The sequence below is a fragment of the Protopterus annectens genome, chromosome 13.part0 (genome assembly GCF_019279795.1).
Source record: "Protopterus annectens isolate FY-2018-M chromosome 13.part0, PAN1.0, whole genome shotgun sequence".
Lineage (NCBI taxonomy): Eukaryota > Metazoa > Chordata > Ceratodontiformes > Protopteridae > Protopterus > Protopterus annectens.
In genome coordinates, this window is record NC_056747.1 from 399,887,177 (window position 1) to 399,902,372 (window position 15,196).

Below are 15,196 nucleotides of genomic sequence, written 5' to 3' on the forward strand. Positions count from 1 at the left end.
CTTATCGTTTTCTTTCCTGCTTCTTTACTTTCTTCAATTTTATTTTCACCTTCTTATTCTATTTCTTTATAATCCATTGCTAAATGTCCTTTTTATTTACATTTATAACATTCCAGTTCACAACATTTGCCCCATGCCCCTTTTTTCCACAAATATAACACCTACTTTTTCACAATTATTCACAAAGTGACCCTCTTTTCCACATAAATAACGTGTTCTCATTTGACACAGTACTTTACCAAACCGTGGTTCCCTTCACCATTTGTAATATTTGGTATATGTATAATCTTACCATTTTCATTTTTTAAAACAACTTGCTGTCCCATCAGGCAGTCCATAAACCCCTGTCATTATGTACTTTTACAATCTTTTTCAAGTGTCTCTTTAAAGTCCCTCTATCCTAGTCTGAAATTGTGTATCTAACTTTTTTCTTTGTTTCTCTAAAAGCACCCTTTGTCACATATTCATTCCATGGATTTTCATTTTTTTTTTCAAATTTACTAATAAAGTTCTCATTGCTTTTCCCAGTCTCAAAAATAATGTCATAAAAAGTTTCTTTGTTTATAAGAATAAATAATCTTACCTCATGAATTGTAATGCTCAGAGGTAAAATAACATTGACCCATACCTCATAACTATTTAGTGCCATTTCACATTTATTTTGCACTCTCACTATTAATGTTCTTCTATTTAAGTTCTCTGGTTCGTCTTTCTTTTCTTTTAATGTGCTGATCACTGTCTTAGTATATGCTTTCTGGGTTTTTTTCTTTATTTTCCTCCATGATTTCTGCTGTCTCCTCCTCCCTTATCTTCTCCATTATGTCTCCCCATGGTACTTCACTGCTGTTTTCAGGTTCATTTTGATTTATCATATCACACGATATATCATCCTGCAACCCTCCTGATTGAAGGGTTGCAATGACACACTTCTCTGTGTCATTTTCCAACTCTGCAAACAGCTTTTATTGAATCAGGATCTCTGAATCCATCTCCCAAGCTGGCATTCACCTCTGCCCCCCCCACTTCGGATTTCCATAATGTGCAATGTCCTCCCAGTCTTCACTGTACTAGGACCAAGACAAGTGATCATAATTGCTGACGGTGCTCATCGCGATTACTGTAACTGATGTCCTGGCCAAATTTCCCCTTAGAAATATAAATACCACTTTGGGTCTCCCTTGAAAAGAGGCCACTAGCCTAGTGAGGCTAACCTGGTTAACAAAGAATAAATAAATAAAATTAATAAGATATTGAATGAAAATGCTTAAAACAAGTAAATTGGGTCACACTGAGTTTTGTTTTACTCTCCCAATATAAATAATACACACAGATTATAGGCATTTAATCTGACTCTACACATTCATGTCTTGATATGCCACCAGTAAGAGGACAAAAGAGATGAACCTCGTTCTCTGAAAATGATGGTACCTACTTATGAGCGATCCAGGTAACCCAGCAATAGAAATGGGACTTAACATTTTGTGATAAGCCTACATGTTTACCTTTCTGCTGAAGCAAACATTAATTAGTCTTAGAACTGATTGATGTATTTTCTGGAACTGTACCTGAACCTGATACATTATTAGTAATTAGGTCATGGATGAAAAGGACTTTTATATAGATATTTATCTACATTCCTAATAACTGCCCCAGAAATAATAACATAATTAATCTAGGTGACTTCAATCTTCATTATCTTGGCTCACTTTCATCTGACATGGGTACTTTCCTAGCAGACCTCGGTCTCCTTCAACTCATAAAAGAACTAAGAAGACCTAACCTCAGGTCGTCCAGACACTCCACACTTAACCTGATTATTACAAACATACCAAACTCTATTGCCAACATGAACATTCTGCCACCATCACTAAGTGACCACTGCCCAATCACCTTTACAGTTGTCAACCAACCTATGAAATTGCCACAAATATTAAAAGCCTTCAGAAACCAAAGTAACACAAATCTAGACAAACTCATAATCTTTCTTGTAGCCTACAACCGGAACTACATACTCTCTTTACATGACTCTAATAAAGCAGCTGTAAGCCTAACCAACTTTTACTCCAGCTGCAAGACAAATTTATTCCACTTGTCCACAGGTTTTATAAACATAACAAAGCTGAATGGCTATCCACTGAGCTCAAACATCTTCTAACTCCAAGGGATAAAGCATTTCAAAAATAGAATCAAACCCCCACAACTAACAACCACACCTTCTTTATAGTCTTTCGTAATCTAGCCAAGAAGTCCATCAGAAAGCACAAAAGAAATCTCCAAACTAAGAAACAAATTACCCTCTTACATTCCCCAAATTCTTTTGGAAAGAAGTTAGCCTTCTTACAGGAAGAAACCCTCTGCTCATGATGCCCTGTCTACAAACACCATTAAATGTAGTACAGAAAGACATTCCCCAGAAGATTTCCCTAAAGAATTTAGCAATTGCTTATCAGTAAACTCCACATTTCCCACAGATCATGCATTGCCAACCCTACCACCATTCATCCTTTTCTCCCATTTCAAATGTACATCTCCCAAAGAAGTCACTATTCTACATAAAAATACATCTACTGACATCCTTCCTGGATCTGGCAGCATAACCCACTGGTTCATATATCACTGCAGAGATCATGTATGTCTTCCTCTCACCCACATATATAATGTATATCTCACAGAAATCATCATAACACAGATTTGGAAAACTGCTCTAATTAAACCACCTCCGAAAGCAAATCAACACAAAAGATACCTCTCACTTCTGACTAATCAATAGCCATCCACCCAATTCAGTCTTAACTTCTAGAAAAAATATACATGCATATATATATATATATATATATATATAGAGAGAGAGAGAGAGAGAGAGTCGAGCCTAGATGAAGTATTATAAGAGTACTTTTGCCTCTAATAGATGACACCCTACAACATTTTGACAATGGCCTCCTGGTGCCCTATATATAGAATTACCTCATTGACCACCATCTTCTCCAAATAAACAAACACAATGAAATTAATATCAGTCCAGATACTGCTCTCTGATTTAAAAAACGTCATCACTGACAGGCACTTCAGAGTTAAATTAGGAGCCCCCCAATCAGAATCTGCACCTTTTCCAAAGTTAATTGAAATTAGTATCAGTTCAGGTGCTGATCCCTGGTTTAAAAACTTCCTCACTGGCAGATACTTCAGAGTGAAAATCAAAATCCACACCTATTACTAAAGGTATACCACAAGGACCCATTCTTGGCCCCCTCCTCTTCTCCATATTCATTAATAAACATCTCCCCCTTCTCCCACTTATCCTCTATGCTGATGACATGGTCATTTACCAATCAAGTCACTCTCACACCAACTTACATGAGCTCCACCAATGGCTCATAACCCACAAACTACTTCTTAACCCCACCAAGACCAAAACTATGCTTCCACTTTTACATTGACAAAGTGAGAGCCAAAATAAACTCCCTCCTCTTCTGGACCAAAAAGATCTTTCCTTTTCTATCCAAACCATCCATATCAGCCATTGGCAAAGAATTTCTCCTTTCTCATCTTGAATATGGGCTTCCAATATTTGCTTCTGCTTCCAAGGAAAACATTGCCACACTCCAGACTGCCTCTAACAGCATCTGCTGATTCATTACAAACTCACCTGTCAGTGAGCATCACTCTATCACCCTAGAAAAAGCCAAATGGCTACCCATAAAACAAAGATCTAACCTACTGTTAGGATCCCAACTCTACAAACTACTTCAGCTCCACAGATCTATTCTCCTTGTAGCTAGATGCCATGAAAAAACTTCTCGTACAGCCTGAGACACTACTGCCAAGCCACACCAACTCTCAATAACCCTAGAACCAAACTCCGCAGCCCTGCACAAGCTTTCCACTCTCAGGCACCTAATCTTTGGCAAGCTCTCCCCATTGACCTAAAGATAATCAACACTTATTCCAAATTAAAAAACACAAACTAAAAAAAAGTCTTCATCTAAGCCAAAGCTCCTGCTTCAACACAGGACATATCACCTAACACACTATACCTGTCTCCTTTACAAGTCCCTGCTCCTCTCCGAAGATTTACTGAAAACTGACCCAATTGAGTAACTAATGCATAGATTGTACATTACACTCTGCTTGATAGTACATTGCATGCTGCTTGTTCACTACAATGTATAAATACTGTGTTTTCTATGTAATTAGTCTGAGCTACTCTGTTATTGCTTTCAAATCTGCATGTCTTGCTTGTGAAATGCTTTGTATTTCACCCATGTTAAGCTTGAAATTGGTCAGTATTGATCAGTGCACTACCCTGATAAATATATATATATATATATATATATAGATGGTGGGACCCTATCGGATCACCGAAATTTCAAAACTTCTAACATCATATGGCTGAGACTTTATGATCAAAGTTTTAAAACTTTGAACATTTTGAATGGAAATCACCATACAACACAGAACAGGAAAATTTCCTCACTGTAGTGTGATCTTGGAGTTGGTATATTTAATTAGCAGGGGGTGTAGGGGGACTTGCTCCCCTTGCAAAAATGTAAAAAAAAAAAAAAAAAAATGTTTGTTTTTATTTTTATTTTTTTATTTTAGTTTTGAAGTTTCAAAACTTCGAACATATGGTCTCGGTCGTATGATGTTCAAAGTTTTGTGACTTCAGTACAGTGATCCGAAAGGGGGATATATATATATATATATATATATATATATATATATATTTTTTTTTTTTTTTTTTGTGTGTGTATGTGTGTGTTACAGTGCTGCATTAAAGTCATTTACATTGTTGGAACTAGAACTATTACTTTAACAACAGTCCTATCTGACTATTTCTAATAGCTAGTAGAACATCCAGAATTTAATTTCACTGATGATTACAACTGTCTCAGTCACACAATGGTTAGGTAGAAGTGCTGATTGTTTATTAAAATCTGAAGTGGCAAATTGTGAAACTAATTTAACTACAAAATTGCATAGTTGTAATTGTGTATTAAAAATACACACAGAGTATAGTGCCAGTTTCTAAGATATAGACCCTAACATTTTAAGGGTCTTGAGTGTTACAGTAAATCTTTTACATTGATGCTTTGTGATGTAGCATAGAGAATGGGTACTGTGTGGCTAGATATTTGTACTCCTTTTGTGGTGATCAGGAAAAAAAATTGTTTTGTTTTTATTTTACCTGCAGAACTGCCTATAGACCTGGGGTCACAGATATCAGTTTCAGAGTGCTGCTACGTTTCCCTCAAAGAGTGAAGAACCAAGGGACAGCCGATTTTTTGCCAGTTAAACCTCGCCATGCCTGGGAGTGGCACAGCTGTCATCAGTGAGTACATCAGACTCCTGGATATATGTCTAGCATCAATTTCCCTGTATTCTATTCAGTTTGTTTTGTCACTGTTTGAGGTTCAGCATTTTGCCACCATGGTCACTGTTTTTTTTGCTGTCACAGCCACATGCGTCCAGGAGTTATAGTGAATTTCTTTCTATCTAAGGTCATTTAAATGTTACTTGCATGTCTTTATCTTCTAGTCTTCAAAAAAAGGAGCAGTTGTGTTAGGAGAGTTAGCAATTGAGTAGCTGATGACCTTTTTGAATGGTACATCTGCAGCCATAAAAACAAAAGAAAACATTTCTATTTCAGTGTGGAACCTAACATCAGGACACAAAAGGCCCAGAGTATATGCTGTAAATAGAAATAAACATTAATAAAAAATGAATGACTAAAAACACAACATTAATTTATTATATAAAATAAATTCAACTGGTAAGCGCTTTCATTCCTTTCATGGAACTACTTCAGACCAAATTGTATAATGTACAAGCTTATTTAAATACTTAATAACAATAACATGTGATGCAAAGCACTTAATGCCTTAACCCTTTCCCTCCAAGAACAACTTTAAAATTCTCTCTATCATTTAAACCAGGGTATGCACATGCATTCAGCCTGATTTGCCAACAATATTCTTTCCAATCCAGTTCATCTTCTGCATCAAACCTATGATCAGAACCATTGACTGCCTTATTTTTTCTAACAAATGTTTTTGTTTAGCATGCTTTGCCAAGGCATTGCTTACATCAGTCTTGTCTACTGCTCTTATATGTTCATTCACTCGCATGTAGAATTCTATAATTGTTCTTCCTATATAAAATGCTGGACGTAATTCACACAAATCATGTATACCACATATTTGGACCTGAAATTATTATACAGATTATTCAACCTAATTTCAAAGCTTCTTGCTGTCACTATAAAATTCTTGACTTCTTTCATACATTGACATAACTTACAACTGTCACATCTTTTCATCCCCATTTCCAAATCATCAGGCATACTTAAGCATAAGTTCCTTTTCTTAAAAAAGTCTTTTAAAGTCTTTCCTCTTTTAGAGACAAAGACAGGGTCTCCCCCTATAACAATTTTAATTTCTTGAAAATTCATTAAGAATCTCCAATTATTCTTAATTATTCCTTTGATTCTACTTTCATCTACTGAATTGTCTAAAATACATCCTAAGGAACAATCCTTTTCATTTTCTTTTGATTTGCTATTTACATTTACTACCTTATTTTCCCTTACATTTTTTTACTTCTATCCAGGAATTTTTAATGATGTCCTTGGGGTACCCTCTTTCTTGAAATTTCCTTTTAAGCTCTTCACATTCTTTTTAAAAAAATACTGCCTCATCTGTTAACCTGCTTATTCTAGTGAATTGCCCCTTCACTAAGTTTTTTTTCAGGCTAAACTTTTGCATGCTATTGTAGTGGAGAAAGCTGTTGCTTTGCACTTCCTTCTTATAAATCTTCACTTTTAAAGCACTGCTAGGTCTGTACACATTCAGGTCCAAAAAAATAATGTTGTCCTTCCTATAATTACATGCCGACTGAAGGTAACTAGTGGATTCGTTCACATGTTTAATAAAATCTAAGAGTTCTTTTTCGGAACCCTCCCAAATAAAAAACAAATCATCAATAAAATGTCTGTACATGATGATATGTTTTGCAAAAACTGATTCTAAAATAACTTATTTTTCCCAGTTCATCAGGACTATATTTGCTTAGCTGGGGGCCATAGCAGCCCCCATAGCTACACCATTTTTCTGTCTGTATCTTTCGTCATTATACTCAAAAAAATTGTATGATAAAATAACATCCAACATTTCTGTAAACAATCTCACTTGTCTAGTATAAAATAATCCTGAAGTACAAAGCTCCCTATTCATCATTTCCAACCCTTCTACATTTGGTATAACGGTATATAATGAAACAATATCTGCTGTAACCAACCACATGGAATCATTCATTATGACATTATTCACTAAACTTTTAAATTCAAAGGAATCTTTGATATAAGATTTGCTTTGTACGACCAACTTTTGTAAATATTTATCTATGAAGATGGCTAGAGGTTCAGTCTTACTGCCTTGACTAGCTACTATCAGTCTAAAATAAGGACAATTCAGGTTTTTATGGATTTTAGGAAGTCCAAAAAAACTTCTCAGTTTGGGTTTTTCTATTCTAAAAAACTCCACTGTCTCTTTGTCAATCAAATTATCTAAAAAACGTTATTCTATATAAGCATCAACAACTTCATATGCTTTTCTAACAGATGCCCATGTTGTTATTTGGTAAAACGTATCATCATTTAGCATTAAGGTCATTTTTTCTACATAAAATGTTGTATTAAGCATCACAATTGCACTGCCTTTGTCTGCTTTCGTAATATACAGCTTAGTGTCATTTTTTAACTCAATCAATGCATTTTTCTTCTTTGTTTAAATTATAAAATACAGGTTCACTTTTGTCGTACAGTAATTTTATCACATGATTCTCACATAAAAGCTTCCAATTCTGGCCTTATAATTGGATTAAACATGCTAGGTTTTCTAAATAATGCTTTATCCTGAACCTTGTTAAAGTTGTCACAGTCTTTAAATAAGCATTTTAAATTAAATTTTCTGACAAACACTCTAAGTGCGCTTACGGTATTTATCAAGTCATCCCTAGCAGAAGGCACAAAAGTCAATCCCCTGCTTAATACCATAATATGGTGTTTGTTTAACACCACATTCGACAAATTAATAATTTTAAATGAGTCAGTCACAGTACCTTGGGTCAATGGTTGTAATTATCGTCCCACTTCTTTCTCTTGTAATTATTTTTGCCCTGAAATCCCTCTTGCCATCTTCTGTTTTTCCAGAAGAAATTTCCTTCTGTTGATTGATTTCCCCCTTGCTGCTGTGGTTTCTGGGCTGCTACCTGAGCCCGCAATTTCATGCCTGCCCTTCCATCTTGATATACATCTACCTTTTGAAAATTTCCTTTGTTGGACTTGGTGCTGGTATTCTTTTGCGAATTGTTTTCCTCTATTTTTCATCGCATAATCCACTGACTCCACTTCAGAGCTCATTCTCCTGCATTTTGCTGTGCTATTCTGCCTACCAACATTGTTGGCACATCCTGCGGCTCCACCCACTTCATTTTCTTCATTAGTTTGAATGGCAGCAGATTTAGGACACTTGTTGCTATTGTTGAAGAAACAGTATACCCCTTCTTCATAATCCTTTTTGTCTCTTGCAAATTTTTTCATTTTACGTTTCTTTTGATTTTCAATTTCAGCTGCAACTTTATCCAGAATCATAGACCATTTAGCTTCAAAGACTGTCTTTGTCTCTAAAAGAGGAAAGAGTTTAAAAGATTTTTTTATGAAAAGGAACTTATGCTCAAGTGTGCCTGATGGTTTGAAAGTGGGGATGAAAAGATGTAACAGTTGTAAGTTATGCCAATATATGAAAGAAGTCAAGAATTTTTTAGTGACAGCAAGAAGCTTTGAAATTAGGTTGAATAATTTGTATAACTGCGGGTCCAAATATGTGGTATACATGGCTTTGTGTGAATTACGTTCAGCATTTTATATAGGAAGAACCATTAGAGAATTCTACATGCGAGTGAATGAACATATAAGAGCAGTAGACAAGATTGATGAAAGCAATGCCTTGGCAAAACATGCTAAACAAAAACATTTGTTAGAAAAAATAAGGCATGCTTCAAATTTGTAATAATTGATGAAGTTAATGGTTTTGATCATAGATTTGGTGCAGAAGATGAACTGGAGTGGAGAGAATGTTGCTGGCAAATCAGTCTGAATGCATGTGCATACCCTGGTTTAAATGATAGAGAGAATTTTAAAGTTGTTCTTGGAGGTAAAGGGTTAAGGCATTAAGTGCTTTGCATCACATGTTATTGTTATTAAGTATTTAAATAAGCTTGTACATTATACAATTTGGTCTGAAGAAGTTCCATGAAGGGAATGAAAGCACTTACCAGTTGGATTTTTATGTAATAAAGTTATTTTGTGTTTTTAGCCATTTGTTTTTTATTATTTTGCCTTTTCACGGCTATTTTCATTTGCTTGCTTGGCGTTTCATGAGGTATTAGTACAAATAAACATTAGAAGTGACAAACTGACCTTTGAAGACCATAGGTTGAAGCACCAGTTCTAAAGTTTATTTTCCATTTCCAGCATGTATTTATATCCATAAATACAACTTATAAAAGCTTCTCAATCCGAACATTAATGTAAGATATACTTTGTCTTACTGAAAGCTGTGCAAAACAAATAAGTGTACTTGGTCAAAGCTGGCATCTTCTATGAAAACACAGCTTGAATGGTTTTAGCATCATAATTTTCAAGTACATCAGAAGATAGAAACATTTGCTTAGAAATATCAAATGGTCTGTTGTGAAGTGGATATCAATGCCATTTCATAGCAACATATATGGCAGGGCTAGCTTATTTTATATCCTTGGCAAAACCAAAATCTTCCATTCTGTCACATTAACCAGTATTGCTGTCTGCTGCTTTCCATTTTTCCTTCATTTTAGAGAAAAACATGGCATAAACCTTATGACAAATGAATGTCACTTTAATTCCAAGGATGAACACTTAGCTCTTATTAAGCATAAGCCAACATTTTTACCTGGTTTGCACAATGCCTAGGCATTGCAAGTGCTCTTATTTATTTATTTATTTATTCATTCATTAATTTATTGCCATTTACCAAAAATCACTCACTTAATCTACAAAATCTTCACTAGTTTGTACTGTGATATTATTGTTCTTTGAACTATTCTGTGTGTATGGAGGACACTCCAAAAGTGAATCTGTTATCTTTAAACAAACCCCTGTGAACATTTACATTTACTGTTATGTACTCTTCAGAAATTTCAGTTAATATGCACACTAAAACTAGACCCAGCTCATGGCCAGCTTTATAAACTACCTACGTTCATTTGACAAAGCAAACAAATCTCTCACCTTGGGGATGGCTTGCAGAGCATGAGAATGCAGCAGACCCATTTTATGATGAGCACAGCCTGTTCTGAATGTTTTAGAGGTGCAGCTATTTTGCTTGTAAGACAATGCAGTGCTTAATTTGTTTCTACATTTATTTTCAATGTTTATGGGAATAACCTTGTTTTGAAAAAAAATTGGAACTATATTGACATTAATCTTTGCAACAGTTCTCCTGGCTGATCCTTCAGCACTATAGATTGTTTTTGCAGAGGAGCTTCAGTTAAAATTTTTGCTTGTTATTAGTCAAATACATTGCAATGAATCATATGATGTTTTCACATCAGTTTTACATTCATCTACTTCTTGCATCTTTGCATTGTTCCTCTGTTTTGTATATTCTGCATTTTTCATGACTGCAGCATCTAGCTTCAGCTTTCATGCTTACACAAGACAATATAGGGATGTCAGCTCTCTCCAGAGTATTTGTAGAATACAATAGTTTTCTCTTTCCCCCATTTCAGCTTTCAGCAGCTGACTTGCAACATAACTTTGGTGGTGGGGCTAGTTATACTCAATGCTTTGAGTCTGGTTTTAGTTTTAGTACAATTTTAACTGTCTGTTTTTTGAAAACTATGTTGTTTTTTTTCTGCAGAATTCCCAATGTGTCCACACAGTTCACAGTTAAAATAATTTCTTACTTTTAAACTATAAATCTTGCTGATGATTATTTTTACCTCATCTACAGCAGGCATCCCTCAAACTTTTCTTCTTTTATGGCTTATTTCTGTATGTGTTACACATTGATATAGGTTCACCTTCTATCAGGTGGTGTTTGTTTTATTGATCACTAAGACCTCAATCCCAATTTAATGATGTTTCACTTCCCCAATTTTACCACTTTGGGATTTAAGCCGAAAAACTGCACTTAGTGCATGTAATGTATTCACCATTTTTTGAGGTTTCTATATCCATGTGAATATATGAACATGGAGTTGAGATAATTAAGTAATGGGGAGGATGGAATGCAAAGCTTGCACCCCTAAAAATTGTGTCAGTGTTGTATGACATGACAGAGACTTGTGTTATCAGCTATTTGGGTCAACTATCCTGGGTGTTTAGGAGTCAGCATTTCAGAGGAAAAGCACTACTATATCATATCACTGCCTCTGCCTTTCCAATAGGATCTTCGGTCACATGGTTACAATTTCCTTTACATTTTTGCAAGCTTGTTCACATATTAGAGTCATTTATTTTTTTTCCAGAAATTAAATAATTCTTAGACAATTCTTCCATGAATCTACCATTGTTTAGTCTGCAGACTAGTTTTTTTTTCTGAAACATTTTTTGCAATGTTTCCCAGTGATTAATGCCCTTATCTAACTTAATGCACCCCCTTAACATACCTATCTACAGACTCTTTAGATTTCATATTGTGAGAAATGAGTCTGTTTTATTTTACTTAAGACAAATGCATCAAGTCTGGTCTTTTGTGGACAATCTTATCACCACCCAATAATGTCATAATACATTCAAGTGGTATAGCTCCTAGCTGCATTTTTATGTAGGGGCTGATTCCCATTTCCCCAATATGGGAGATGGAGTTTCACATCCTAATCTCAAAATATACTACCACTGAAGTCATTTCCACTTACAAAGAGTATTATTTCCCTTTACATTTAGTTAATACTACCTCAAGAAGTAATATATTTACAGAACGGTGGTGCAATCCCATTAGAAAAATGCTTTTGAATAGTGTTTGAAATGTTACTTACTGCTACAGTTATATGGGGTATTGGAACCAAGATTGGCTGGGGTAAAATGAAGCAGTCTCTGAAAAGCAAACTGGAAATGTTGTACTACCATTAGCTTTGGATTAGCTACCTCATCAAACACTTTGTCTGACTTTTCTAGGTTAAGTACATTTCTCAAAAAGTATGTTTGTGTTTTAATAGCATGCAGTAAAGCTGACTTCTTTCTCTTCTGCTAATTTACACATAACAGAATATGTGAGGACCTACACTACAGTATTTTGTCCATATTTAAATATGAGGGTCAGTTGGTACAACATAATTTACCATTGTAACCATTTTTTCCCAGATCATTTAGACTTCTCTTTTTTGCATGTTCATATTCTATACTGTTACCTTGTGATATTGGCAAACAGTGCACATCCCAGAAATTGGAGATATACAAGCATAAATAAATGCAAACAATTTTGTTTCAAACCAGCAGGGACTTGCATACATTTTGGTTTAGTCTGGAGAGACAATTTATCTTTTGACTTCTTTCAACAGCAGGCTTAGACCAGCTTAATATTAGTTCTTAGTAGATACATTTGGTGGACAGATCAGGAAAGAGCAGCTTCAAAACACTGGCAATGCGATACTACCTCTGTAAAAGTACTATTTGGAATATACTACCATCTTCTGGGATTAGTAAAAGTAGCTTTAGTCTGTGATAGTACTTCAGGAAATACCTCTCAGTTGTGTCTGGAAGCAAGTATTCAGGCATTTGTTGAAGATGCCTTACTTCTGAACATGGCTTTACATTGATGAATTTCTTAAATTCAGATTCACTAAAATAAAGTTAGTGACTCCAGTTCTTCAACTATGTCTATAAGGTTAAGTGCAATGTATTTTGTGACATACATTAAATTTAGGGTTCTTTAACTAGTATTTCAAAAGCAATAATAATATTTTTGGATACTGGAGACTGTGATTAGAGATTATATTTGTTCTTCAGCTTAGGCTATTAAGTTTGGAGGTTGAGGGTTACTGACTGAATATTTTCATTGTGTTATTTGAAAAGTAACATGTCTGAAGCATGACAGAATTGTCCTTTGTTACTGAACATATATGTAACTGTGTTTCAGAAAGTAGCTTGTGGTGTGTAACTGAAGATAAATATCAGTGCTTCTGTTTACAGATGTTGGAGGCTTTCTGCCATAAGAAGTATCAGCATTTCCTCTTCTGTTATCTCCAGCTGAGCACCATATTGAAATGCCTTTTGTTCCTATGCTTGGAAGCATGCCATCAGCTAGCACATCCTGTGATTTCTTACACAAGATTATGAAAGGACACTCATCTCTTGTGCTACTCATTTCTTTTATATATCTTGCACATTTTTGTGTCTCTGAAAGAGAGATTTGTGTATTTGATGTCTAGAAAAGCAAAGGTTTCCAAGGCACCAGCCAATAAGCACAATGACATAATCTATACTGCTTGCAAAAGTCACATGATGGGAAGCATACCTCTCAACTTAGAGCAAGAAATCTGGACAAAGCCATAACTAAAAGTGGGGCAAAGCCCCCAAAACAGGGACATTTTTAAAAATTATTGCTTTTATAAATTTAGAAAATTGATAGCATAACAGATTTTGCATTAGCATGAATTTTCTGAAAAATATGAAGTCTGAAACTCAAATGTATGTAATTATTTTCTAACTTTAATCTTTAATGATCTGCCACTAATTTGGCAGAAAACCACAATTTTATGAAAAACAGACCAAAAATATGAAACAAAAATCTGGACATTCTGTGGAAATCTGTACAGCTGAGAGGTATGATGGGAAGCACTGCAGTATGTGCCAGTACTTCAGTCACCACAGGAGCTGAACAGGGGAATCTTGCTCCTTGAAGATGACAGCTGTGGAGGGTATGCCAGACATATATTGGCAGAAGAGTGTCTCATACAGCTTCTGGTTAATGCCAAAGTGACAAGAGAAAATAAACATGCAGAGATCAGAAATTGGTCAAAGCAATGTCTGCCCATGAACTGGCTTTGCATTTCTCTGGAGTAGTACGCTTCCATTCACACAGCAGAATGTGAAAGAGTTGCATCCTGGCAATCACTCCTGGAGAGTTATGTCATGAGGTGTCCTCACAGACTCACCCATATTTAGACATTCAGATCATTATCATACCTTGACAGCTGACCTGGAGTGATCATTTCAGTATCACAACAAAACTTGGTGGTGGTAGGACACTTGTTCAAGAATTCCATTCCTCTGACCTCACTTATGTCATGCATTCTTCAGTAGTTAGGACTACTAAGGCTCTCACTGACCCTACAACATTAGCTTGGTTTATGAGGACAGCACAGGCATTAGACAGGCATGCTTTGTTTAATATCTAATGAAACTTAGTCTCACAGGTGTGGGAATGTAACTTTAAGAAACAGAGACTATAACCAGTGCCAAGCTTACAACAGACCATGCATGACCAAGTGACTCTTCCATCATACACCTACCTATTGCAAGTGCAGGTCTCCTGATACCTGGCATTTGTACATCAGTTGTTCATCAACTCTCATGCTAGATGAATGCAGGGTGCTGCTTCTCGATCTAGGGTAAAAAAATGGTTCCCTCTACCTCAGTTTCCTAGAAAAGGAAATCTGAAGAGCCAGCCTTGTCTCTGACACAGACAAGGCTACTGAGACCTCTCTTTCTTTTCAGTCTTCCACCAAATGATCTCTTCTATGGGGGTGAGAATTATGAAGTTCATCATTAGCCAGCCTTCAGCTTCTCTGTGTTATCCTCAGAAATGCATCAACCATATCAGGGTGGAAAGATAAGACTCTCTGGCTAGTCCCCTCACAGAGCCTGTCCCAAAGGATGCCATTTTTTGCACCCTGGCAGCATCCAGATTCATTTCCTTCTGCTCTCAAGAAGCAGATCATTTCTGGAAGCCTCCAACAGAATGGAATTTATACTTTGTTACTTCCTTTATTTATTTACTTTTGCTTGCCCAGTTTTTTCTGTGGTATCCATACTAAGCACTCCACAACAAACTGTGTGATCTTTTCAGCTGACAATAAGTCATGGAGATCACAGAATTTCCAGCTTACCTCCTGGTAAAGAGTTAAGTGGGACTTTTCCTATGTTACCTTGGGACTC

At 35.7% G+C, this 15,196-nt stretch overlaps 1 protein-coding gene across 1 annotated transcript in view; it reads left to right on the plus strand.

Annotated features, from left to right (window-relative positions):
- Positions 1-15,196, plus strand: part of LOC122787367 (protein-lysine 6-oxidase-like) — a 407,094-nt gene that overhangs the window by 313,161 nt on the left and 78,737 nt on the right. Inside the window, exon 3 of the mRNA XM_044054026.1 lies at positions 5,192-5,329. Within this exon, the coding sequence (XP_043909961.1) occupies positions 5,192-5,329 (138 nt within the window). The remainder of the gene's footprint in view (positions 1-5,191; positions 5,330-15,196) is intronic.